At 46.6% G+C, this 27780-nt stretch overlaps 1 protein-coding gene across 5 annotated transcripts in view; it reads left to right on the top strand.

Moving 5' to 3' along the window:
- DVL1 (dishevelled segment polarity protein 1) overlaps positions 1–27780 on the top strand; it is a 187221-nt gene that overhangs the window by 146875 nt on the left and 12566 nt on the right. For 2 of the 5 annotated variants that reach the window (XM_083163374.1, XM_083163375.1), the window contains exons 12-14: positions 4235–4366; positions 11985–12152; positions 18091–18297. In XM_083163374.1, coding sequence (XP_083019500.1) covers positions 4235–4366; positions 11985–12152; positions 18091–18297 — 507 coding nt within the window. Of the gene's footprint in view, positions 1–4234; positions 4367–11984; positions 12153–18090; positions 18298–18837; positions 18890–27780 lie in introns of all 5 variants that reach the window. The other 3 variants (XM_083163377.1, XM_083163378.1, XM_083163376.1) reach the window with 3 other exon arrangements.

Here is a 27780-nt window from a genome sequence, read left to right as displayed (position 1 = left end):
GCAGCAATCTCCCTCTCTCCCTCATTAGTCTAGCATCTCCCTCATGTCACCTAGCCTACATTACACTGTTACATCATAGTTACCTCCCCTCCTGCATTCTGCAGGAGACTCCCTGACATAGCAGCAATCTCCCTCTCTCCCTCATTAGTCTAGCAATCTCCCCTATGTCACCTAGCCCACATTACACTGTTACATTTTTTTAAGGAAAAAAGGAATGAGAGATAGCTACATTTTTTTTATTTTCCTGATAACTTTTCTAGATATGGCTGTATTTCAATGAACAGAATAATCATTAAAAAAATATTACTAATTATATTCTATTTTATTGATTGCGAGCAATATGAACACTAGAATGAACCATAGTTACCTCCCCTCCTGCATTCTGCAGGAGACTCCCTGAAATAGCAGCAATCTCCCTCTCTCCCTCATTAGTCTAGCAATCTCCCTCATGTCACCTAGCTCACATTACACTGTTACATCATAGTTACCTCCCCTCCTGCATTCTGCAGTAGACTCCCTGAAATAGCAGCAATCTCCCTCTCTCCCTCATTAGTCTAGCAATCTCCCTCATGTCACCTAGCTCACATTACACTGTTACATCATAGTTACCTCCCCTCCTGCATTCTGCAGGAGACTCCCTGACATAGCAGCAATCTCCCCCTCTCCCTCATTAGTCTAGCAATCTCCCTCATGTCACCTAGCCCACATTACACTGTTACATCATAGTTACCTCCCCTCCTGCATTCTGCAGTAGACTCCCTGAAATAGCAGCAATCTCCCTCTCTCCCTCATTAGTCTAGCAATCTCCCCCATGTCACCTAGCCCACATTACACTGTTACAGCATAGTTACCTCCCCTCCTGCATTCTGCAGGAGACTCCCTGACATAGCAGCAATCTCCCTCTCTCCCTCATTAGTCTAGCAATCTCCCTCATGTCACCTAACCCACATTACACTGTTACATCATAGTTACCTCCCCTCCTGCATTCTGCAGTAGACTCCCTGAAATAGCAGCAATCTCCCTCTCTCCCTCATTAGTCTAGCAATCTCCCTCATGTCACCTAGCCCACATTACACTGTTACATCATAGTTACCTCCCCTCCTGCATTCTGCAGGAGACTCCCTGACATAGCAGCAATCTCCCTCTCTCCCTCATTAGTCTAGCAATCTCCCTCATGTCACCTAGCCCACATTACACTGTTACATCATAGTTACCTCCCTTCCTGCATTCTGCAGGAGACTCCCTGAAATAGCAGCAATCTCCCTCTCTCCCTCATTAGTCTAGCAATCTCCCTCATGTCACCTAGCTCACATTACACTGTTACATCATAGTTACCTCCCCTCCTGCATTCTGCAGTAGACTCCCTGAAATAGCAGCAATCTCCCTCTCTCCCTCATTAGTCTAGCAATCTCCCTCATGTCACCTAGCTCACATTACACTGTTACATCATAGTTACCTCCCCTCCTGCATTCTGCAGGAGACTCCCTGACATAGCAGCAATCTCCCCCTCTCCCTCATTAGTCTAGCAATCTCCCTCATGTCACCTAGCCCACATTACACTGTTACATCATAGTTACCTCCCCTCCTGCATTCTGCAGTAGACTCCCTGAAATAGCAGCAATCTCCCTCTCTCCCTCATTAGTCTAGCAATCTCCCCCATGTCACCTAGCCCACATTACACTGTTACAGCATAGTTACCTCCCCTCCTGCATTCTGCAGGAGACTCCCTGACATAGCAGCAATCTCCCTCTCTCCCTCATTAGTCTAGCAATCTCCCTCATGTCACCTAACCCACATTACACTGTTACATCATAGTTACCTCCCCTCCTGCATTCTGCAGTAGACTCCCTGAAATAGCAGCAATCTCCCTCTCTCCCTCATTAGTCTAGCAATCTCCCTCATGTCACCTAGCCTACATTACACTGTTACATCATAGTTACCTCCCCTCCTGCATTCTGCAGGAGACTCCCTGACATAGCAGCAATCTCCCTCTCTCCCTCATTAGTCTAGCAATCTCCCTCATGTCACCTAGCCTACATTACACTGTTACATCATAGTTACCTCCCCTCCTGCATTCTGCAGGAGACTCCCTGACATAGCAGCAATCTCCCTCTCTCCCTCATTAGTCTAGCAATCTCCCCTATGTCACCTAGCCCACATTACACTGTTACATTTTTTTAAGGAAAAAAGGAATGAGAGATAGCTACATTTACACTGAACCATCAGCACCATTTCCCAGCACTTTACCAAGTATAGTAGCTCATTTTAAATTACACACCCAGGCTTCTAGGTGCCACATTCACAATCTCTTTTCACAATCTCTCCATATATGGAAGTAGACACAACCTTTGGGTGGAGCATGACACACCGCCTCTATGGGGCGCTTTGCAAAATTCTGCTACCAACTATAATCTCCCTGAAAACAGTTTTCAAAAGTAGGCAAGTATGGAATGAACCAATATTTAGATGCAACAATTCACTAGAAGGCAGGGACAATGCTTTAGATCTCTCTGTCTAAACACACATTACTTGGGGACACTGGGCCTGATTCAGCCCTGGGAGTAGTGAGGATTCTTTACAGCGTATTCACTGGAGCTGTGGGAACATGTGACATCATGGTGCTGCAGCTCTGGTCACAATGCCCTAAATGAGGTGCTTTGTGGACGGGCTAAAGCAAGCGGCTGCAGCCTCCACTGGCCTTCACAGCTTCCTTGTGCCGGACATATTGGGTAAAATGGAAGGCTGCTGGACTGTTACTCATGATGTTGATGCAATGCTGGATCTTCGGATGCAGGCAGCGGATATGAGAAGCCGCCAGTAGGCATCTTTCCCAGAAGACGCCACCTGCAGCATTTGCGTATGCTCTCAGATCTGTTACTAATAAAGCAGCAGAGCACCAAGCAGGACTGCAGCCACCTCTGAATCAGGAGCACTAACCACTCCCCAATTACAACGCTGCGCAGTGCTGTACAGTGACGGCTTCGCACAGTTCCAGCTATTACTGATTTGTCTACAAACCTACCCCGCTAAGTATAAATGACCAGTGAGGTGGAGTGGAGGGTGGAGGTGGGGGGCTGCTGGTCCTTCTGCCTTGCCCCCTCCAGATGTTCTCCACCGCCAGACGGTCCTGGCACCTACATAATGTAACGGATAGGTGCTGGAACCTGTGCATACTCAGTAGCGATAACAGTAGCGACCCCAGGCTTCTACTGCACCTGGGGAAGCTGTCTAGGGCTGACACTTTACACAGGAAGAAAGCTATTAGTTTATAATAATAATTGATCAGCATACTGTACTATTTCTTGATGAGCCTGTAGTGGGGGTCCGATAACAAATTCCCATGGTTTATCGTTGCACCTGACCAGGACAAGACCCCTCTGTCCATTGTATAGGGGCTGGCATTATGGTTTTGAAGTCCTCCACGGAGGTGGCACTGTGTTATTTTTCTCATTAGAAGTGGAACGGTTGTGAATGTGATCTCTCTTTTTTACCGTCCGGTGACTTTATTGACCTGCACAATGTTCCTGATTTTACTGATAAAAGCTTCTGTTTGTTGTCCCACACACGGCACAGGTGTTTCTGACCTGCAGACTGCTGTCCTCTGTGTCATCATGATAGCTGGGAGGAGAGGAGACTGTGCAGGACATTCAAAGAAAATCCTAGGATAGAAAGAGAATAAATTGTGTTTGTGTGTGTGTATATATATATATATATATATATATATCAGTCATATATATCAGTGGCGGCTCGTACCTTATTGCGGGAGGGGGGCTGCCTCTGGCCGCAGCGGGGGTACTGCGTTTCAGGCACCCCCCTGTCGCTGCCTCCTCTCCCCCCGTCCCCGGTGCCTGTGCATTGATGACAAGCGCCGGGACTGACGAATGCGCAGTACAACCAGCTGTAGACCTGTAGGCGATGTGTGTACTCGGGAACATGCTTTGTGTCACATCCTTTCTAGTTTCCTGATAAATCATAATCATATGTGTTCCAGGGTATCTAAGTCAAATGATGCCCAACACACAAAGTGGGTGAAGACGTCATACATCCTAGTTCTAAAATGCAACCAAACAAAATGCATATACAGTATTCATGTAAATGTGTGTGTGCGTGTGTGTATGTGGTCACTTGTAGTTTGTTTGTGTTGGTCATTTACATGTATTCTTTTTATATTTCCCCTTTCATTAACTACAACTACTCAATGTTCTAGAGCTGACTTTTATCTCTGTCATTCTAGAACTGGAAGATTCTCCTCTGTCTGTGAAGAGTGATATGGCCACTATAGTGAAGGTCATGCAGCTGCCCGATTCCGGCTTGGAAATCCGAGACCGCATGTGGTTAAAAATTACAATATCTAATGCCGTCATTGGTAAGTTTTCCATCACGTCGCAATACTGTAACCAGTTATTGTTGCTTTTTTAATTACATTTTAAATGAATATTGGACCAGATGTAACAACTTCAAACATGCTCGTAGAAATTGCCGCTTTGTGAGGTTTGAACGCATTTCCCATATGCTCCGGGCTCCAAAATGCTAACTTTTCCAGATCTGGGACCTGATAGGGAAAGGGATTTGTAGGAGCTATGGGCTTCTCTTCGCAGCTTGCAGATGCTCTTTTTGTCGGCCACACATGTGCAGAGGAACGCCTTGGTAATAAACCCAGAAGACCTCTAAACGCAGCAGCAGCTCACCCTGTGGCATAGAGATTGGTAGTGGCTGCTTCTGGGCAGGGTATGTACTGGCTGCTTTATTTTTATGTGAAATGGATAAGGGGATTGGGAGACCTGCACCAGTATATATATATAGCCTGAAGTATTTAATGATGGGCCCCAAATGTCATTCATATTCAGTGCAGTTATGAAAATGGGGGTTCTGCAATGGACAATAGGTTGAATTAATGCTAGAGAAGAGAGTTTTATTTTAGCACTGCAAATTAGATTTCCATTTAAACACACCTCACCCAATTCTTAAGGGTCCTACACATGGCGACACTGCAGAGCAATCTGAGCAATGTAGAATGCTCAGCAAGATTGCTCGGCACTAGGGTGGCCAATCCCGGGATCGGGATCGGCGGGATCCCGGGATTTGGCCTAAAAAACGCCGGGATTTGAATCCCGGGATTGGACCTTCCAATCCCGGGATTCCGGGATTGGCTGTGTATGTGCATATCAAAGCCGGGCAGCGTCTGAGCTTGCGCTCAGACGCTGCCCAGGAGTTCCCGATCCCCGGCCTCTCAGCCCTCACCATAGTCCTCAAGTTGCAGCTTCGGCTGCCACTGACGCCGTCACCCGCCTGCTCCTCTCGTTCCCGTTGCCTGCACCCGCTGATGTCTGCCCTGCTTCTGGCCGCCCGCCCTCCCATGCTCTCATGTAAGTAAATATGTGTGGGGTGGCCGGAGTGGGGGGGACAGGGCTCCTTTTTTGCCTATTCTACCCGTGCATACCGCTTAGAGATGTCAAACCCGGGAATCCCGGGATTGAGCATTTTTCAATCCCGATTCCCGGGATTGAGAAAATGCCCCGGGATTGGCATCCCTACTCGGCACACAGCGCTACATTACTACGGGGGGATGCAATGCCGCTCGATGTATCAACATCAGGCAGCATCCCATCGGGTTCCTTTCTGAGATGGCGGTAGCTTTCAGAGCAGTGCGGTCGGCGGGGGAGTCAGAGCTGACAGCACATCCACAGACCCCTCGGCACCCAATGAAGCAGTAGGGCCTGCGGCTCCTTTCTGAGCCCATGTCCATGCACCTGTAGGAGCATACATATCACCAAAAGGATCACATATTGCAATGTACAGTAATCCTACATGGGAGATCCCACCCAGATCGCAGTGCATATGTCATTACATAGTAACTGGGCCCCATAGTCACTATAGTCAGCAATAAGCTCTGGCTTAACCTGTCCTCGGGGCAGAAGACTCCACTGTCTGCAGCAAACAGACTAAAGCGGAGGCCATGATGGTGTAGATAAGGAAAGGAAGAGGAAACCCACTTTCTAGAGGACGACAGTCAGACATGAATCAGATATATTGCTGATAACTTAGGGCCTTATTCTGTTTGGTACGGTGGGACGTATACGGGCGGATCGGTTTTTTTTTCATCTGCGCGCATGTGTAGCTTTCCTAATGCGCAGGTGCGGCGACCTCACACCGCTCACGGACGGGTCTCTCCGTGCGAAAAAACCTGTCCGCAAGAGTACGGTCATTGTGGGCGGCATGGGGGCGTTTTTAGGGGAGCGGCCGGAATAATGAGGAAAACTGGGCGTAAACATGGGCGTACACGGAGGGTGTGCACCAAAAATGTACGGTGCCACAACCGCTCGATCGGCGAACGACCGTGCATTTTGGGCCAAAAACAGGCGGACGCCAAAGATAGCTCCAGACCACCCCTAGAGATACCGTATGAGAGCGGACACCTGGGTCTGCTAATTAACGCTGATTACTACTCAAACACATACGTAAGTAAGTGAAAACCATGATTTCACTACCTGCGAGCCACACACAGCCCACAAACACATTGGAAGCATATCTTTCTATACTTCTCTACATGTAAAGGTTGTTTTCATTTTAGGTAATATTCATTCTAAGACCTGCTTATATATGTGTACTAGTACTAGTTCCCATGCGCCGGAGGGACCCCCGATGCTGACTGTCCTTTCGCCGCAGGAACTTCACGGCTGCGGGGGGAGGTACAGCAGCAGCAGTGGCGGCGCACATCATCCCCTCCGGCTCCGACCTCAGGCTGACAGGTACCCCCCTCCCCTCAGCAGCCGCAGGGACCCCCCTCCTCCCAGCACCCAGGGACATTGGCGCACATCATCCCCACCGGCTCCGACCTCAGGCTGACAGGTACCCCCCTCTCCTCAGCAGCCGTAGGGACCCCCCTCCTCCCAGCACCCGGGGACAGCGGCGCACATCATCCCCTCCGGCTCCGACCTCAGGCTGACAGGTACCCCCTCTCCCCTCAGCAGCCGTAGGGACCCCCCTCTTCCCAGCACCCGGGGACAGCGGCGCACATCATCCCCTCCGGCTCCAACCTCAGTCTGACAGGTACCCCCCCTCCCCTCAGCAGCCGCAGGGATCCCCCTCCTCCCAGCACCCGGGGACAGCGGCGCACATCATCCCCTCCGGCTCCAACCTCAGGCTGACAGGTACCCCCCCCCCCCCTCCCCTCAGCAGCCGCAGGGACCCCCCTCCTCCCGCAGCACCTGGGGACAGCTTCCCCAACGCTGCACACTGTGGACCCGCTGCGGGTGCCTGGACCCGCAGCGGGACCATTTACACCAGCATTTACACGGGTCCTATCCGGGTTCTACCCAGGTCAGGACCTGGTTAGAGGACCCGTGTAAATGGACACGGTGTCTAAGAGGAGACCCGTCCGTATACGGTGGCGTACGCTCAAGTGTACGCCACTCCATATTGTCGGTGTTTGTGACCGTCCGTATGCGGCTGTTCTGTGGGCGGACTTTCGCTCACCGTCCGCGTATGGGAGACGTACGGTGAAACGGACCTATGTACGTTGCACCGACCTAACCAGAATAAGGCCCTTAGTGTTCTACAGTTCACATCTTGCATCTGAATGTTCGTAAATAGTAGTAGTAGTAGTAGTAGTAGTACGTTTATTTATAAGCGTAAATGGGTCCTGGTGTGTCTGGATTCACAGGGACAATCCAACAAGGGTTAATCTAGAAGGTATTTGTACATCCCTTATTGATGATCATTTTAAACTGTCGTCACTATGGTCAGGGGTTAAATGAGTGTGACCGTCAGTAATTAAACTCAAACTCCGGAAAAATGGGGGTAACATGAGAGAGGCTGAAGGTTGACGTGTATCAATTACATGCTGAGATCATTTTTCACTAAGGTACATTGAGTTAGGCAGCTGGACATGTGTCGTTATTTGTCGCTGTGTGAGGTCTTTGTGTTACTGGGTTGTGGAGACAGGATCCTATTCTCACACATTACACTGCTTCACAAGGTTTATTTCCAGCGCTATATTGTACTAAATCCATTATATTGTCTTTGTTCCGGAGACTATTATCCTCCACATAGAACATCATTGCTGAGTAGGTTGTTGGCGATTTATCTAGTTATCTGTTGCTGCTGATTAACATCTGTTATTTGAGAAGTATTCCTACTACTTTATTAAGTTGCTAATGCTGGGTACACACCAAAACGATTTGGCCTCAATTCCCCCAATTTCGAAGCAATCTCGACCGATTGTATGAAAATTTGGCATGTTTTAGATCCAATTCCGATCGGATGCGCGTCCCCGCTGGTCGTTTGGGAGATCCTACCTGCAGCCATTTACGGCAGACGATTTGGACGCACTGCGTAGGATTACCTTGGGTGAAAAAGGTTTGGCCTAGAGTACATTACACAAAATGTGGTCGTTGTAGCGTCCTAATGCTCATAGTTGGGCCATGACACAGACAGGATGTATTTTCCATCCCGGACATGAGTGCACCAGTAAGGCGGCCATGTTGGTAGCACTACCAAGTTTACACAGTGGGAGACAAACATGGACCCAAGTCATATATAGCAAAACAAACATGTACAGTATGATATACTTTATATCAGACAAGATAATATACAGTTACAGTAATATACCTTTTGAACTATACAGCAATATTCACCAGAAACAAATACAATAGTACAGTACTTCCCTAAAATAGAATAAACTTACACATGTTGTCATAATTCTATAAAAGTATGCCATTTTCATGCTCCAATTAACTTTTAATGTAATAAGTTATAAAATAATAAAGATAAGTAAAAAAAAAAAAAGTTTCACAATTCTATTAGGTCACATGAGTGGCCTTAACCAATGGTTGTCTTTTTTGCTCATGTTTATAGCTTATGGGGGTTATTCAGTCTGTGCCACTAGCGGCACTCACCTATTCAATACTGCTGTTACCGAAAGCATTGATGGCTGTGAGATCCATCTTTTTTTTTAGGGTCTGATCTTTTTTTGTCAGAAACAGCCGCAGATTGTTGAATTCACGACTGTTTTCCGACAATTCGCAGCCTTTTCTGACAATTTACAGACTTTCAGACATTCGAAGGTCAGTACATTAAATACACATACACATATATATATATAAGAGAGTGCCAAAACTTAATAATCAATAATAATCTTTTTTAATATGTATTAATCACAAAACAACAAATGGATAGCACTGATTAAAATAGAAAATCTTGTTTAAAGATAGAATTAACTTTGCACTTCTTTTAGTCGAAAATGTCCAAATATGAGTGCCATGCTCAACCTCCTAAACCTCCTAAAGAGTTAATTGACGTGATAAGGCAGCATATTACCACTGTTCTCACACGGAAATTGAATGGACAGCTGGTGTTTTAGCAGATTATAGTGGCCGGACTCAGATGTAGAAAAACCTGCAATAGGAGAGCAGATCTTTAGGACGGCTCCAGCTGACCCCCGAGAGCAGCGTCCGTCACCTGTTGACGGACCGTCTGCAATGGGCTGGTGGTATCAGCGAGCCGTCATCCTGAGCCAGCGGTGTCCGTTGCTTTTCTTGTGCTATAAGCAGTTTGTCCAGGTAATACCCCTTTCACACTGCACTTTTAAAACGGTATATTGCTGTTTTTTTCCATTTTAAAACGTTTAAGGCTGCAGTGGGAAAGTGCCAGAGTTGATTTACCGGTTAAAGTTAACTGGTATTTCAACACGTTTAAAAAGCAGAGTCCTACACGTTTTAAAGCCGTTTTTTAGGCAGTGTGAATGGCTCTATTTCAATGGCTTGAAACGTGTCCCTTGGGGGTTAAACGGGTTGAATGTGTGAATGGTATTAAATGCTTTTTAAAACAGTTTTCACCTGCAATGTGAAAGGTCTTAGGTTCAGACCCGTTTTAAAGTCCCATTTAAGAATACAGGGTCAATACCCGTTTCTGCAATGTGAAAGCAGTATAAGTGGCTCACAGGTCAGGGAGGGAGGGGCTCAGATTGGCAAATACATTTGAAAGAAGTCCTGCAGAACCCCGTCACTTAACGCATTTCTCCGCTATCTGGGCGCAGCGGTTTCATCAGAAGAGTAATACCAACTGTCGATGTTCTGCCTGCAATCGTCGGAAATGGCTGGGATTCCGACTGCCGGGAATACTCCCTATATCTGACTTTAGGAAGCACCACTAACTCAATGATTGTTCGTCCTAATAGTGTGGTTAATGTGCTTAATCCCTATTGGCTGCAGTAATCTTACATAACACTCCACTCCTTTTACTGTGAGACCCGTTTGGAAGCCCCCAGATGTTGTCAATGCTGTCACCCCCTCAGAAACTACTGTGCTATTTAATAAAAAATTTTAATTCATAGGCACTGCTGTAATTAGGTGTGTGGGCTGTAATTAGGTTTGTGGGCTGTAATTAGGTGTGTGGGCACCCCTGGCAATGTGAAGGTCTTGACCTGAGTTACGATGAAGAACGCTGGGCATGACCTGAAGTCGATCAGTAAAGTGGGGTCATGGAACAGAGAGGCATTACAAAGTTGACATTGACAAAAGTTCAACACAAGCAAAATGTCGACATGGTCAATGACATTGACCACAACATGATTTTTCCACAATTTAGTTTTTCTTCATTTGTTGGACTTATCCATACTTCCCGAACCACTGTACGATTGGGAATGTCAATGTGTGATTAGCTCCGTGGTAGCAGAGCGAGGCACCTGTCCCAAAGCATGGCGAGCTATACCAGGTGACACGGTACACTAATTGGGCGGGTCCATGTACTCAGGTGTCAGCATTGACTTAAAGAAAACTGTGAAAGTCATGTCAACCTTTTCATGTGCCAACCTTGTGATTGTGTCTGACTTTTGCTGCCGACCCAATGACTGACGATGTATACGTTGTCTGTGAGCTATACCGCACCCATGGTATTTTATAATCCTCCTGAGTGATGTTCTGCTGGGTACGGTCAGATTGGAATCCCCCCCCCCCCCCCCCCCTCCCTCCAATCCTGGTTACCATTGTACGTTTCTACCAGTGACCAAGTCCCAGGTGGCAAGCTACAGACACCACATTTATATATCTTCCATCATCAATGAGAAAGCCGGACTTTCCTGCAATGTGCTGATTGGGTGCAGCCGCCAGACTTGCCCACTAAGTTACAGAGGCTGCAGCCGCTCACTAGACATGGGAAGCTCAGACTTCTCTCTGGACTTAGCAAATGAAGCTCAATGTATTGAATAATAATAAAGGTTAAGAATGGGTTATCTGGGTGGCAGACAGGCTACATAGTAGTTGGCATGCTTTGGGGTGTGTGTGTGTGTGTCCAGCCAAACCTGCACCCTTGGTAAGTGCCATCCTGGCAAAACCTCTACTTACGGCACTGTTCATATCGCGTGACCATCCAAATTGGGAAACTCAGTATTTGGGTAGACATTTGGCATGGGACCATCACAGCCATCAGGAGCCCCAGCTAATGGAGCTACCCAGGTAGGTGTGCTTGTGTTTTCTATATAACTACCTTCAGCTCCACCAGAAATGTATCGCTTTAGGTGGCATTTGGTTTTGCTGCAGCATTTTATACTCAGTTGTACTTTAGTAGTAATAAGACACAGGACAATTACAATTGCTATACAGTATGTATGTGACTGTCCATCTAACCTCTAAAAAGGACCATAGACAAACAAAGCCAATTCTCTGATCCAATTTTGAGATTGGTGATCACAGATTGATGGATGATCGGCAAATGTTATACATTCCTGACTCACCGATTAGTTTTTGGGTCAGAATTCCACAATTAGGCCAATTAATGACTTAGAATAAGTGTATACATAACATAGTGTAGCGCCATCATTTATACTGTTTCTATATAAAATCCATGTTATGCAAAATGTGTTCTCCATTTCTAATGTTTTATTTTATTTTAAAGGTGTACAGCCTAATTCTTTAGATGTGTTTTTTCATTGCTTTACCCATAATCCTTTGCTATGGCCTCTGACTGTGCTCCGGTTGTCCCTGCAGGTGCTGATGTCGTGGACTGGTTGTACACACACGTGGAAGGCTTTAAAGAGCGCCGGGAGGCCAGAAAATACGCCAGCAGCATGTTAAAGCATGGCTACCTCAGACACACCGTCAATAAAATCACCTTCTCAGAGCAGTGCTACTATGTTTTCGGAGACCTGTGTGGTAGTGAGTAACACATTTACTGCCCTCAATGTTTTTACCTTCCAGTATACTGTCTGTGATTGAAGGGATGTAGCAGTGCTAGTACATAGTTATGGTGGCATGGTCTCCTGTGGGCCACTATGTGTTCTGCCTATTGTTCCTCGTACCCGTATTTAGTAATTAGAGTGGTGGGCAGTGCAATAGCTAGGCAACGTGCTAGGTTACTGAAGAACTATACTAAACCAACACTTCTTTAATAATGTCAATAGTATATGAATGAGTAAATGTGGCAGTGTGTCCCTTAATGTGCTTTCATGTTCTCATTGCTTCAAGCTCTTATTGGCAGAAATGTAGGATTTCCATTTTCACATTTCTGCCCCTCTGTCCATTTCCCCTATCATTCACATTGTTTGTTGTTATTTAATGATAATGTTAAGGTGTATTTTACAAGATGACTAATTTGAAATACAGGTTGAGTATCCCGTATCCGTATATCCAAACACCGAAATGTTATTTTTTGTTTTGCTTTTTTTCCTCCCTGCCCCTTTTTTCCTACTTACCACATCCCACGGCGTCCTTCAGGATCCTCTTCACCGGCGCGCCTGCAACTCGCGCAATGCATCCCTGGGACCACTGAAGAGGATCCTGACGGCCGCCATGGATGCCGGGGGACCATCGGGTGGGGACCAGGTGAATATATTGAAAAAAAAAAAATATTCCAAAATCTGGAAAAATCCCTTATCCGAAATGATCCTGGTCCCGAGCATTTCGGATAAGGGATACTCAACCTGTACTCTTTGGTGCTGTTAGCATTCCAATGCTCTGATTGGCTACCATTTTCCACATCATCACCAAAACATGTAATGTAATAGGAGCGCTGAGTAATTATATGAGCCCCCATGACCTTTATGACCGGTGCTCCTCTTATTAATGTGGATTACAATTCAGTGAGTGGCATTATTAGGAAAGGATTGTTTCTGCAGACCAAATCCTGTCAAATCATTTCAGGCGAGCAGATACATTTAAAAATACTATAGACCTGAGAGACAGACATGAAGAGCCGATCAAGGAGGGAATGGAGTTGTAGACAATTTTGGGTGGAATTGAAGTTGTTGGAAATGTACTGTCTCCAGCTTAAAATAAATAATAATGACGATATCCGAGATCAAATTAAGACATTTACAGGTGTTTATAACTCTTTTTTTTATTTTTTAGAAACATTTGTATTTGAGGCATCGGTTGACAATATATAGATAATATACCGGTACATTCTCTTTGTTATTGAAAACATGACATTGACCAGTACTGATTATAAATAACAGTAATAACTGACAATATGATAAAGGATATAGGAGTAAAGAGGACCAATGGGTGTGCGGGAGACAACCTCTGATGACAGCAAGCAAGACTAGGCTAGAAAGAGGAATCGGATTGGCCTGTAGGACCATCCGGGTCTCAATCCATTGTGTTAGGAAACGTTTACGAATCTGAACCTTAGTTGTAGTAGACAAGATATAAAAAAAAAACAGGCGTCAAATAGTTGTGTTACTTGTTTTTCTTTCTGAAGTGAAGCCTCTCCCCCGCTCCTTATGGAAAATGTACAATAATTTGCCCACTGTAGGAGGAGAATAATATACTCACGTGGGTAGCGAATTCGCATACGAGCAAATGAACTAGAATACCCCCCCATAGTGCAATAAGTCAACCATAGAGGTCTTGCAATTAGGACAGCTATGACTCTCTGTTCCAAACTTATTCATACCCCAAGAGAAGTTTTCATATTGATCTTTCAGATGATAAAACATATTTTTCCCGAGCCTTCACCAGATGGGTCTGATGCCTTTCTAAACAAATAAGCCTGATCGCTATTATGGAGTAGAGAAATTCTAGGCTATAGGTGGAGGAAGACAATAGTGCTGTTGACCAAGACCCCCCCCCCCCCCCCCAATTAGCAGTCACCATATGCAGCCTTCACACATTACATTATACATAAAGAGGCGTACACAGGTGTGATTCTGGCTTAACCCACGTTAAGATTTTGACTCTATATTCAAAATCGTAAGGAAAGTTGGCCGAAATTGCACGGTGTTAAGGGGCTTGTGATACCGATGTGCAGCGCTGCGAGGTTGGTATCGGGTACAGACTGCTCTTACTATGGAGCGGGTAGTTTAGAAGGGCCGTGCGGCAAGTGTGTATTATCTTTCTACAACTGTTTTCTGGATTGTATATTTATATTCAAATAGCCAGTCCATTATGATCTCCACTTATATCCATAAATATATATATATATATATATATATGCATATTGTCATAAACACATATTAGCACTCATTCTCCCACAAATGTACCAGTTGCGCCAGTTACATATCCTGTCCCCAGTAGTGCCAATTACAGATGTCTCCAGTTGTGCCAGTTACATATCATGCCAGTTACATATCCTGTCCTCACTAATGTTATATATATCATGTCCCCAGTAGTGTCAATTACACATTATGTCCCAAGTAGTGCCAGTTACAGATCATGTCCCCAGTAGTGTCAGTTACACATCATGTCCCCAGTAGTGGCAGTTACATATCATGTCCCCAGAAGTGCCAGTTACATATCATGTCCCCAGTAGTGGCAGTTACATATCATGTCCCCAGTAGTGGCAGTTACATATCATGTCCCCAGTAGTGCCAGTTACATATCATGTCCCCAGTAGTGCCAGTTACATATCATGTCCCCAGTAGTGGCAGTTACATATCATGTCCTCAGTAGTGGCAGTTACATATCATGTCCCAAGTATTGCCAGTTACAGATTTCTCCAGTAGTGCCAATTACATATCATGTCCCCAGTAGTGTCAGTTACACATCATGTCCCCTGTAGTGCCAGTTATATATCATGTTCCCAGTAGTGCTAGTTACATATCATGTCCCCAGTAGTGCCAGTTACAGATGTCTCCAGTAGTGGCAATTATATATAATGTTCCCAGTAGTGCCAGTTACATATCATGTCCCCAGTATTTTCAGTTACATAACATGTCCCCAGTATTTTCAGTTACATATCATGTCCACAGCAATGCCAGTTACATATTATGCCCCCAGTAGTGGCAGTTACATATCATGTCCCCAGTAGTGCCAATTACAGATGTCTCCAGTTGTGCCAGTTACATATCATGCCAGTTACATATCCTGTCCTCACTAATGTTATATATATCATGTCCCCAGTAGTGTCAGTTACACATTATGTCCCAAGTAGTGCCAGTTACATATCATGTCCCCAGTAGTGTCAGTTACACATCATGTCCCCAGTAGTGCCAGTTATATATCATGTTCCCAGTAGTGCCAGTTACATATCATGTCCCCAGTAGTGCCAGTTACAGTTGTCTCCTGTAGTGGCAATTACATATAATGTTCCCAGTAGTGCCACTGACATATCATGTCCCCAGTATATTCAGTTACATAACATGTCCCCAGTATTTTCAGTTACATATCATGTCCCTAGCAGTGCCAGTTATATATCATGTCCCCAGTAGTGCCAGTTACATATTATGCCCCCGGTAGTGGCAGTTACATATCATGTCCCCAGTAGTGCCAATTACAGATGTCTCCAGTTGTGCCAGTTATATATCATGTCCCCAATAGTGCCAGTTACATATCATGTCCCTAGCAGTGCCAGTTATATATCATGTCCCCAGTAGTGCCAGTTATATATCATGTCCCCAGTAGTGCCAGTTACAGATGTCCCCAGTAGTGTTTTTGGAGAGAGAGAAAAAAAAGTACAGTACATTCCGGAAACTATGGTAGATGACAGATATCTGGATAAGGAATACTCAACCTGTAATGTTCTTAGAATGAGGACTAGTAAGCCTAAAAGATGTCTTTTGATCAGGGCCGGCCTTAGGCATAGGCACACTAGGCAATTGCCTAGGGCATTTGGAATTCCTAGGGGCATCAGCAGCTTCTGCTGATTAAAATGATATGCAGCATGCCTATATTCTGTGTGAGTGAGGCTGTATCTGCATATGAAATAGTGTATTCATGGAAATCACTGTAACATAGCATTCCGTATGCAGGTACAGCCACAGTCGCACACAAAATATAGGCATGCCGCATATCATTTTAATCATCGGAAGCTCCTTGTGTGTGCTGGTCATAACAATGCAAATAAGAAGAATTTTCAGCAAAAAAGGCACCCAACGTTAGCAGAAGGGCCAGGAGCTGCATGGCCTATTGAGACAAGATGTATGAGGAAACATCTGAATCCAAGCAGAGGCAGAGGTCACAGTATTAGCGGCTGTGCGAGTGCGGTCTTCGGGTGGGTTGGTTGTGCAATAGTGTTCGGCATATGTGTAAGGGGCATTATGTGTGTCATGTATAAATGCATTAATAATGTGCGACATATGTGTGTCATGTGTATAAGGGCATTAATAATGTGCGACATGTGTAATGGGCATTTTGTGTGTCATGTGTATAAGGGCATTAATAATGTGAAACATATGTGTAAGGGGCATTATGTGTGTCATGTGTATGAAGGGCATTAATAAAGGTTGGCATAATGTGTAAGGGGGCATTACGGTTATAAGGACATAAATAATGTGTGTCATGTGTAAGGGGCATTACTGTGTGGTATTATCAGGGGTGCCGAGAGAAAGGGGTAGGGGGTACAAATTACCCACGCCAAAGCCTGATGGGAGGGCCCAGTGGGGGCCCTGGGCCCCCTCCCCTTAAGTGACAGCAGCAGCTGCAGCTCTTCTCCTCTGGCCAGCACACACTGCTTTGTGCTGGGTTGCAGTGTGGCCATGGAGGTGGTTAAAATACAATATTTTCTCAGGATTTTTTTCTAAGGGTATAATTTGATGAGTAATGTATATAAGGTAAAGTGGTACTACTGTGTGATGTAACGTGAATAAGGGACACCATCGCATGATATAATGTGAATAAAGTTGCACTACTGTGTGGCATAATTTGAATTTGGGGTAAAATTGTGTGGCCATGCCCCTTCCCAGCAAGAACACACCCCTGTTTGGGCTGCGCACCAAATGTGTGCACTGTTTCTATTTAAAATATTGCAGGTAGGAGCACCAAAATGATGACTGCTATGATGAGGGATGGTACTGGGAAAGGGGAGCAGTGTCAGAGGCGGAACTAGTGGCGGTGCTAGGGGGCACCAGCCAAAATCTTGCCTAGGGCATCATTTTGGCTAGGGACGGCTCTGCTTTTGACGAACCATAAAATCCCCAGGCCTAAAAGACTCCTACTGTTATACTATGATGCCCGGAGGTCCCTATCTTCAATACTAAAGGCGTGTGCAACATTCTGAGGCCACTCTGTCGCTGCGTAAGAAGACTCCCCCATTGTGTACAACCATGTTATAAACCAATTATTATTCATATTATACTGATTGACTGAATGATCCAGTCTAGACATAGCAAGCAGTAATAATAATTTGTAGTAAAAACATGATTAATCATAATGCTAAAGTTTAAAATGTCATTTATGAGAACACCTGAATTATAGAAGGCAGCATCTTGTCTGGTCTGATGTAAGTGTCTACTTGATATTGATATTATTCCTGTACATCCCACATACTCATATTCACCCATGGTATGTGAGCTCACAAAGCACCATGTATTAGTTTGGAGTCTTACCAGCCAAATTATTTTCTTTGTATTAATAACGGTGTTACTTTTGCTACTGTGCTTGTTTTTCAATGTACCTATTCACTCAGGTTTATTCATTTGTAGTGCACACAATAATGACACATTATTGATGAGAACGCTGCCTATCTATTCACTGAGAAATAATGACATCACTGAACCTCAAAGTGTGCCGTGATGTCATGACCAGGGAGTTGATTGGCTGCCTTCCTTCCAATCAAATATGAACAGCTACTGTGAGCATCAGATGCACTGTAAATGATAACGGTAAGATTATTTACACCAGAATAAATAACAGATAGCCATTTGTGTTTGCTTATCAGATGTGGCAGCGCTGAATATTAATGATGGGTCCAGCGGTACATCTGATCAGGACACCCTGGCTCCTCTCCCTCATACAGCCGCTCCCTGGCCGCTAGGGCAGGGGTACCCCTACCAGTATCCTCTAGTACCGCCATGCTTCCCCTCAACTTACCAAGAACCAGGATTCAGCTATGGCAGTGGCAGTGCAGGAAGCCAGCACAGTGAAGGTAAGTCCAGGACTCCTCTAGAGTGCCCCTTTCCCCTATACTTCATGCTTTTTGGTGTCCTGCATGCATGCTTTTTCCATTTCACAAACATTTGCTGTCTAAGCATTTCTCAGCATTTTCCATATTGTGACCTGCACTTCACTTGACCAAAGCATTCACTTTCATCGTACTGTAAGTCATAGTACTACCCACAGCTCAGTGCTGCCCTCTGCAGTCATAAAGCGAAGAGCATGGGCCTCATGTGAGTCATCCAAAACTGCTCATGTAGATGTATGAACATAAAGGCAATGGGTGGCTGGAAACGAAAATGAATCATAGACTGGAAGAAGCTTCCATTTTCTCCTATTGTTCGGTCAGTGTTACATACAGTGTATTAAAGGTTTATTAAAGGAACGTATAAGATCTATGTTGGATACAGGAGAGTTGTGCAGGTGTGTGTTGTGCAGTTCAGTAAGAGTTCTATAACAATAACCTGTTCCTTTATCCCCTGCTGTATCCTTTGCTACTAGTAACTGTGTTATTCCCTTGTTTTGTGCTGAGCAAGCATTAGACTGAAGGATGCATGGAAGGAATGGAGGAATCTAGGGCATCGGTAAGCTTAAATCTCTGGCCCCAGCACCAGAGTCCAAGCATGTCCTTGTGGCCCTTCCTCTACCCACCTAGACTATCCCCTTTCTCCAGCATCGCAGGTGTCGATCTTCCCTGGCTGACAGCAGTAAGAATATATGTGAGCTTCTAACTCATCCTAAATGCACAAATAAAGCACACCTCGGTCATTACAGCGCCAAAACAGCATGTACAAAAAATTGGGAGATTTATTTGTTTCGCAGGCACCAGGAGGGGTGCCACCCGCTGTCATGTTAAATGACCAGAAGCAGGGGGCTGGGCCAAGCTGCAGGCTTTGACAAAAACATTTTAAGAAAAGCTAATAAGCGGCACAGATAGAAGTGCCTCAGTGACAGGGCGGTGCTTTCTGCCCATATGAACGCACAACCCTGTCACTTAGAAAGATGTGATTGGCTGTCCCGGTGACAGGGGGGTCAATGGGGATGATCTAAGTGTTCCTTTAAGCCAGTCTCCGGCTCACCCACTCAGCACAGCCACACAGGCCCTATCTCCTGGTCAGCGCCTTACTTAGACGCTCGGCTGCTCAGCTCCCCCTCTGCCCCAATGGAGGGGGTAACACAGGCTGCCTATTGTTTTGTTATTCCCATAAGCAGTGGCAGCCATCTGCTCCGGGGCCAATTCAGTTCTTTTGTTCCAGGGCCTCCCGCAACCGTGGGCACACAGGAGGAAGGCACAGTGAACGCTGCCCGGCCACCACGGCTGCTGTGAGCATAGAACTAGGCGCCGAGGTTCCGGGTTCCCCACTCCCCTCCACAGTGCAAGCGCCACCACATGGGACAACAATACTTCACATCCTTCTCTATGTCCCTTACTAGCGGCCTGCGCGCAGTCTGCCATGACACGGACCCACAGCAGCATAAATGGGTCAGGATACACTGTGACTGATGGCCTCCCGCGGGACATTGCCACCCAAAATCAAATGAATGGCTCCTCCCTCCTGTATTCAGTCACTAATGCCCTAATCAGCCCAGCTCCTCCCATCCCCCACAGAAGCTGCCATCTTACAATGCACCTTTGCCATGCTGCAGTGGTTCTCAAACTCAGTCCTGAGGGCCCCAGACAGTTCACCTTCTCCGTTCGTGTGACCTTCCATTACTGACTGACGCATACGAATAGATCCACAGGTGGAGCTAATTACTTCACTTGATTCTGTGAGGAGACCTGCAAAACACGCACTGTGTGGGGTCCTGAGGACCGACTTTGAGAACCTGTGCTATAATGGAACAATTCTGCAACAATAGGTACAAGATCTTCATTTGTGCAGCATGGGAATAAGGGTTTTGTGGACTTTCTAGGTACCAGCATCTGAAGCAATGTTTTATGCTATGCAGTATTACTACAGCAACACATATATTGGGACTGGTCACATGTCCACGTCACCCATAGAGCTGGCTCCTATCTCCTATCCGCTGTATGTGGAGGTATGCTGCTAATCACGGGCATGGTGCATGTGTGTACCATATCCTCCTAAGATCCAAATCTAACTATATAAACAGGATGTATGACCCATATCACTAGTCAGGAGGATTAAGCAGCCCATGAAAAATGTAGACCCTCCAGCTGGAAGCAAAAAATAAAGTCAATTTGCACCTGTACACACCATGCTGCACTGCAGGTGGGGCAGAGGTAATATGTACAGACAGAGTAATATTTGGGATTGTCGTGTCCAAACTCAGATTTTAAATTGCAATGTAATCGGTGCCGGCTCGGGAGTATTCTGGGTCAGCACCGCAGTGTAAACGGGGCATATCCAGGATCCGACCCGGATTAGAAATTCAAAATGCCAGGTCAGATTGGGGATTTTGGTATAAAAGTGGTTTTATTTGGTGCTTTCACTCCGCACCTCAACTCGAGTCACCAGGCAACAACCCAGATTATTGCTGTCTTCTGAAAGGGGTATTAGTCTACCCCTAGGTGATCTTCCAAGAAGTGAAGAAGTGAGAGGATTTTAGCAGTAAGAGCCAATCACATTAACATCTCCCACCAAACCCACCAGTATCTGATTGGCCACATACATTATTGCAAGATCGGCAAACACTACACTCAGAACCTCAGTCAAACCCAGAGCAAACGCACCAGGTGTGATCTTGTCCGAGCCGGCCCTGCGGCAGGTGCATGTCTGTGCATGACCAGCTTCACCTCAGCTTTGTATGTGTTCTCTGCACGTATCTCCTCCCGTCCTGCAAGTCAACATGAAGTGTATGTGTCTGATTACAGATACTGTACATTGTTTTTCAGTCCTGCAAACGGTGTTTGTATCATTATTTGGTTCAGTTTCAGAACAGCAAACAAACCGTTATTCTGTAGGTCAGCAAAAGCTGAATCATAAAAGTAAAAACCATACTGTACCTTATTTATAGATGGTGCTGAAATGACCGATCCCTTTGTATATAATACCCCTTTCACACCGCACTTGTTAAACGGTATATTGCCGGTTTTTTTCACATTTCAAAACGTTTAAGGCTGCAGTGGGAAAGCGCCAGAGTTGATTTACTGGTTACAGATAACCGGTATTTCAAAACGTTTAAAAAGCAGAGTCCTACACGTTTCAGAGCCGTTTTTTATGCAGTGAGAATGGCTCTGAAACGGTATTTACAGACCTGTGATAGGCTGTCCCCTGCATTCTGCCTTGAAACGTGTTCAGGGGATTAAACGGGTTGACTGATGTGAATGGTACTTAAACGGTATTTAAAACGGTAATCTACTGCAATGTGAAGGCTCAGACCCGTTTTAAATACTGTTTAAAAATACCGATTTTTAAAACGTTTAGGCAGTGTGAAAGCGGTATAAGAGTACCACTGTTTGGAAGAAGATGTATAGAATGAATTGTTGTCAAAATGATTTCCTGATTCAAGTTTAATTGACTTTGATACAATCACATTTTTTTAACATTATTTAGTGAACCCAGATCTCACAGAAAGTTGCATAAGTCACCTGCTACATTTACAGGGTGCTACCTAAATGTGTACCCTTGTAATTAGGGGGATACGGTCATCAGGTTGACCATATTAAGGTTGACCGGCTGTAGGTCGACACCTGAAATAGGTCGACACTGTCTGAAGGTAGACACAAGCATTCGGTTGACTATGGGAGTTTGTCCACATGAGCAAACATGTGCCGGCAGGCGGTATTACATACCCTACCATCCACTACGGCGCGGTGGTAGAATAAAATAGTGTGCCGAATGCAGCGAGGCACCGTGCCTGAAGAATGGTCTGCGCAGCGAGCCATGTGAGGGGACGCAGTACACTTAGACCGTGTCCAAGTTGACTATGTCGACATTCGGGACAAAAAAAAACATAACAAAACTCATGTTGAACTTCCCATTGTCGACCTCATGGTTGTGTCAACCTTACCCACGTCAACCTATTTCAGGAGTTGCAGATGCACACTCCATATTATTAATAATAATAATATGGAGTGTGCATCTGCACCACATGTTTTTCTTTGCAGAACTACAAGTCCCAGCATGATAGCACCTCATGTATATTGGGTGTGCATTCTAAAGGCCCCCATACATTAGGCCGACTTGTCCTAGGGACAAGTCGGACCCAATTTACCTGCGAGCCGCCCGGCAGCTCCCCGGGAGGCTCACATACAATTTGGCACTTGATGTGCCATTTTTTACATGGGATAAATCGCATGCGATTTATCCCATGTAAAAAAAAAAACGGGGAGCTGCAGGGCGGTGAGGAGTAGTGGGGGCGGGCAAATGCGGCGGTGAGGGCGGGCAGCGGCGGGCAGCGGTGGTGGGGGCGGGCGGCGGGTGCGGTGAGCGCTGCTGACCTGGCCGGGCAGTGTACTTACACATAGCAGCAGCGGGGACGGGCAGTGCAGTGGCGGCTATTATATTTTTAAAATACTTGTCAAATGACCGGCCGCTCTCTGATTGGCCGGAGAGCTCTCAGCCAATCAGAGAGCGGCCGGTCATTTGACAAGTATTTTAAAAATATAATAGCCGCCACTGCGCTGCCCGTCCCCGCTGCTGCTATGTGTAAGTACACTGCCCGGCCAGGTCAGCAGCGCTCACCGCACCCGCCGCCCGCCCCCACCACCGCCGCCGCTGCCCGCCCCCACTACTGCCGCTGCCCGCCCCCACTTCTCCTCACCGCCCTGCAGCTCGCCGGCGCTCAGGGACCCGCTGCCCGCCCCACTGCTCCCCCGGTGTCTGCATGCATATGCCTGTCAGGTGGCAGGCATATGCATACAGGGAGGTCGGACGTGATCGTATGTACAGACCGTCCGACCTCCCTGATCCGGTCCGATGCGCTTGGGACCGTGCATCGGATCAGATATCACACACCTACGATTTTGGGCCAATATCACCCGATTATCGGCACAAAGTGCCGAAATCGGATGAAATCGTCCCAAAATCGCATAGTGTATGGGGGCCTTAAGATTCCCCCCCCCCCCATATTTCAGGAGTTGACCTTCAGTGAGATTATCATCCAAGTACACAATGACAATGTGTTTACAAAAGATTTTGATAATGGCATTTGTAACCGCTGCTGGCGGGGTACAGAGGTCAGAGGGCAATGTACACAGGTCAGAGGGCAATGCATGTTGCACATAGAGGCCAGTATCAGTGCCATCCTTTCTGAAGATTGAATGTTACGTCAATAGTGAAGATAAATAGATGCAGCAAAAAAGCTTTATTCAAAATGAAGAGAATAACAATGTGCCAGGGATCGTTATTTGGCAAAAGGCTTTTGTTTTTTGTTTTGGTCTTTGCCAAAAAATGTAAACAAAGAAGAACTCTGCCGTAAAGTAGGAATATCCAATGTAAAGCTGGCCATACATCTACAGATCAATTGTCAGATTGGGCTGGTTGGAACAAAATCCTGTTAATGGATGAGAGCAAATGACCGTTGACCATTTGCTTTGAAATGCTGGAAAACTGCCAAAAACTGTCATTCAGATATTACCAGGATTTTGTTCCGACCGGCCAGATCTGACAATCGATCTGTAGATGTATGGCCAGCTAAAGCTTTCAGAAAGTTTTCTCTATTATATTCCATCACTGCCTTAACTGGGAATGAATAATAGATATATTTGACCCCAAGGGGTATATGTAATGGACATGAGGTTAAAGGCGCCATTGTATTGATGTTAGTCTTAGTATTGTACTTAGAAAATACTTAGTGGGGGCGTGGCCTGGATGCCGAGCTGAGAGGACGCTGGTGTTAGGAGCTCCTCAACCTCAGCAATTTAAAATACCTTAGCAACCCCCTGACCCACCTCAGACACCCCTGGAGGCCTGATTGTAGCTCCGGTGACAAGCGGGGCAGAGCTGCGGAGCCGGAGGTCTCTCCGTGAGACCTTGCAGGTTGCGGCCTGCTCTGCAGACGGAAGCCGGGGCCTAGATTTCTGGGGACGCCGGCAGCGCAACTCCCCGGGAGAGAGCCTGTGACGGGAGAAGCACCGCACCTACAAGCCGCACAGCACCCGGCTAGAATCGGGTGGATGTGAAAATCTGCCCAGCACCGCTGAAGAGAGGAGTGCCTCAAGGGGACGGACTGCACACCGGGAGCCTTCCCTACAGAAGCGGCGGCCATTTTATGCACGGCGCTCAGAAGCTGGTGAGTGCACAAGCCGCATCCTTCCCAGCACAGCCTCTGGACTTAAGGTACAGGCAGCACCATCACCTTGTAGGAGACCCCCTGCACCCTTATACAGCTGGGCCCTGGCAATCCCCTATCCTGAGCCCTAGCCAGCGTTCCCTATAAAGTTTGGAGCTACACTAGACTATATTATACCCTACAAGGCAGTTAACATCACTCCACTGCCCTCTCAAAATAGGGACTAAAGAATTGCTGCTTTAACCCTTCAGCCCTAGGGATCAGTACTCACTGCAGCTTTGAAGACAAATAATCCTGGAGCCCCCTCTAGTGGCCCAAATAAATAATTTCATCCTCAGAATTTCCTTGAGTGTCAGGGAGGGTGAAGAACAAATACTTGTGACAACCTCCAGTTCCTCACCTACATTACTCAAAGAAAGACCGCTTATCGACACCAAGTAGCGGGCTGGCCCTCTGGGCCTCAGAGGCCTCAGGGGCCCTGGCACTTAGACCCGGTCTCATCTGCAAATAACTACCATTCTCCGGGGGCCCAGAGGTCCTACACGAATAGACGATGGAACAGGGAGCATATGACTGAGCCCTCCCACTCCACCCCACGCTCATCTAGATGATGTCATTGTACTTTACCTCTCCGACAGCTGCCATTGAGAATATCTAATTGATACGACTCCTATCAAGCCTTCATACCCTCTTTGCTTTAAGGACTTTACTGCTCTGCTAGTGGGCCGGCCCCAATGCCTCCCAAACGGAACAAAATTCCCAAGTCAGTCTCCCAGGTCCCCTTCTTCAAACCGTCCCCAAAAAGCTCCAACTCCAGGGCAGGGGTACCACCAGCCTCTACCGCGGACATCCCTTCAGATCCACTCCCACCTGTCCTGCCTTCCCCTTCCACCAATATGAAGGAGCTGTCTAGCCGGGCCCAGATTGCAGACGACGCTGCGCTGACAGTAGGCACCTTAAAGCTACTTCTCACTCAGATGAAGGAAGATGTAACAACTGAAATCCGAACCTCCCTCCAGTCCTGTCAGCGTTCCATAGATGACCTTGGGGAACGCACAAACTCCCTTGAAACCAAAATGGGGGAAATGGTGGACTCCCACAACAATTTGATTGAATCCCATGCTGCCCTGGAGGAGGAGGTTTCAGCTCTCCGTGACAAGCTAGCGGACCTGGAGGACAGGTCGCGCAGAAACAACCTCAAAATCCGCGGCATCCCGGAGAATGTTTCTAACAGCGGCCTCCACGACTTTGTCCTGGACATCTTCAGAAAGCTGCTGCCCTCGGCCTCGTCTGCTGACCTTCTACTCGACCGGATACACAGACTCCCCAAGGCTAGGAGTGCCCCTGAAGGCGTACCGAGAGATGTCCTAATGAGGGTGCACTTCTTCCATGTGAAGGAGGCACTGTTGAAAGCGGCTAGGCCCTTGTCTGAGTCGGCATCGGCCCTGGGCTCCTTCCAGCTCTTTGGCGATCTCTCAAGAGAAACACTCGCTAAACGGCGATCTCTCCAGCCGATCACGTCAGCTTTAAGGAAGGCAAATATTCCCTATCGCTGGGGCTTCCCAACGCGGCTATTGATCCAGCGTGAAGGATCTACAATCTCTGTCTCGTCAGTAGAGGAAGGTGAGAAACTTCTATCTAGATGGAGGATGTCGGAGTCGCCCCCTGCGGCATCGCCTGCTGGACAGGTACAGCAGGTCTGGACACTGGCAGAGTAATGCCTTGGCAGTGGCATGCTCCAGGCCCTACATTGGTCTGTTCAGACGCTTGATACAATTAATGTGATGTATGTAGATTTAAGCGGGCTACTCATAGAACTCATGTGCAGGCCTGGCCTGCCCAGAACTAGAACTAATGTTATTACTGCTTTAATTGTTAGAGCTATTTGCTCCTCTCCAGGCAGCTGACTAAGCTTCTGTTAAGTTAAAGTACAGGTAAACAGTTAATTATGGTATGTTATGTTATTAGATGGGCGGGGGGTACCAGTCCACTACCCCCCCTAGTATTATGTTTGGGGAACCCTCTGTTTGGTCCCCCACTACGACTCTTCTGAGAGTCGCCTTTTTTACTTTCACCTTTTCTTTACCTTTTGATCTTTCTGCGTTTCTCCCTAGTGTTTCCTGTCTCCCCCTGTTTATGTACCAGGTAGTCTTACTCTTTGGGTCGGGGCATATTTCCATATTGAAGAGAACATTTTCTAGCGATCATATCCCAGCTTCCCTTAACTTTGACAATGGTTAACATCATCTCTATGAATGTAAAAGGTCTGAACTCGCCGCAGAAGAGGAAATTAGCATTAACCTCCTTCTATAAAATGAAGGCTCACATTGTAGCTATCCAAGAGACACATTTCATCAAGTCAGCCCCCCCGAGATTTAGTGACAATAGGTATCCGCAGTGCTTTACAGCTAATGGTCCCTCCAAGAAGGCGGGAGTGGCGATTCTAATATCAGCAGACTGCGCTTACACACTGTCTCACCAGTATGCCGACCCCGAGGGTAGGTTTCTGATATTGGTTGGTAACTTAGAGGGAGTTGAGACCACCCTAGTTTCATGTTATGCCCCAAACATTAAGCAAATTAGTTTCTGTAGGAAGCTGCTGCTAAAGGTTCAGAAACTCGCTAAAGGTCCTATGTTAATCCTGGGGGACTTCAATATGGTATTAGATTCAGTCTTGGATAGATCCCACACCCCTAAACGTAGGGCCCCTCAGCTACCAGATCATTCCCGTAGATTTAGACAGGCTATTAATGAATATGACCTCCATGATGCCTGGCGGGCAAAACACCCTGGACTGCGTGATTATACCTTCTTCTCACATCCCCACCAGTCGTACTCGAGAATTGATTTAGCGCTAATTGACAAATGGACTCTGGCTTCCCTACGTAAAGCCGAGATACTTCCTATTACGTGGTCGGACCACGCCCCGCTGCGACTGGAGTGGGATCTGGGATCATTCCGGGCCCCCCCAGGTCCTTGGAAATTGGGGAGACTTGCCCTGTCACACATAGAATCAAAGCAGGCCATTCAAGAGTCCCTCTCCCTTTATTTATCTAATAATATACCAGAGGATACAGGGGTATTTAATCATTGGTGCGCTTTAAAGGCAGTAGTGAGGGGATCCGCAATACAGGCAGCAGCTAGATTTAAGAAGTCTGAAGCAAGGAGTTTGAAGGAAGCGGAGGCAGAGCTCTCCAGACTAGAGGCGGCCCATAAGGCCAATCCCTCAGATAAATCCCTATTTAAGTCTCTGACCCAAACTAGGGACAAGGTTAAC

Source organism: Crinia signifera, chromosome 19, assembly GCF_055691185.1.
Source record: "Crinia signifera chromosome 19, ASM5569118v1, whole genome shotgun sequence".
In the NCBI taxonomy this organism is placed as follows: domain Eukaryota; kingdom Metazoa; phylum Chordata; class Amphibia; order Anura; family Myobatrachidae; genus Crinia; species Crinia signifera.
Note: the sequence above shows the minus strand (reverse complement) of the source record. Positions and strands in the feature narration are given on the sequence as shown.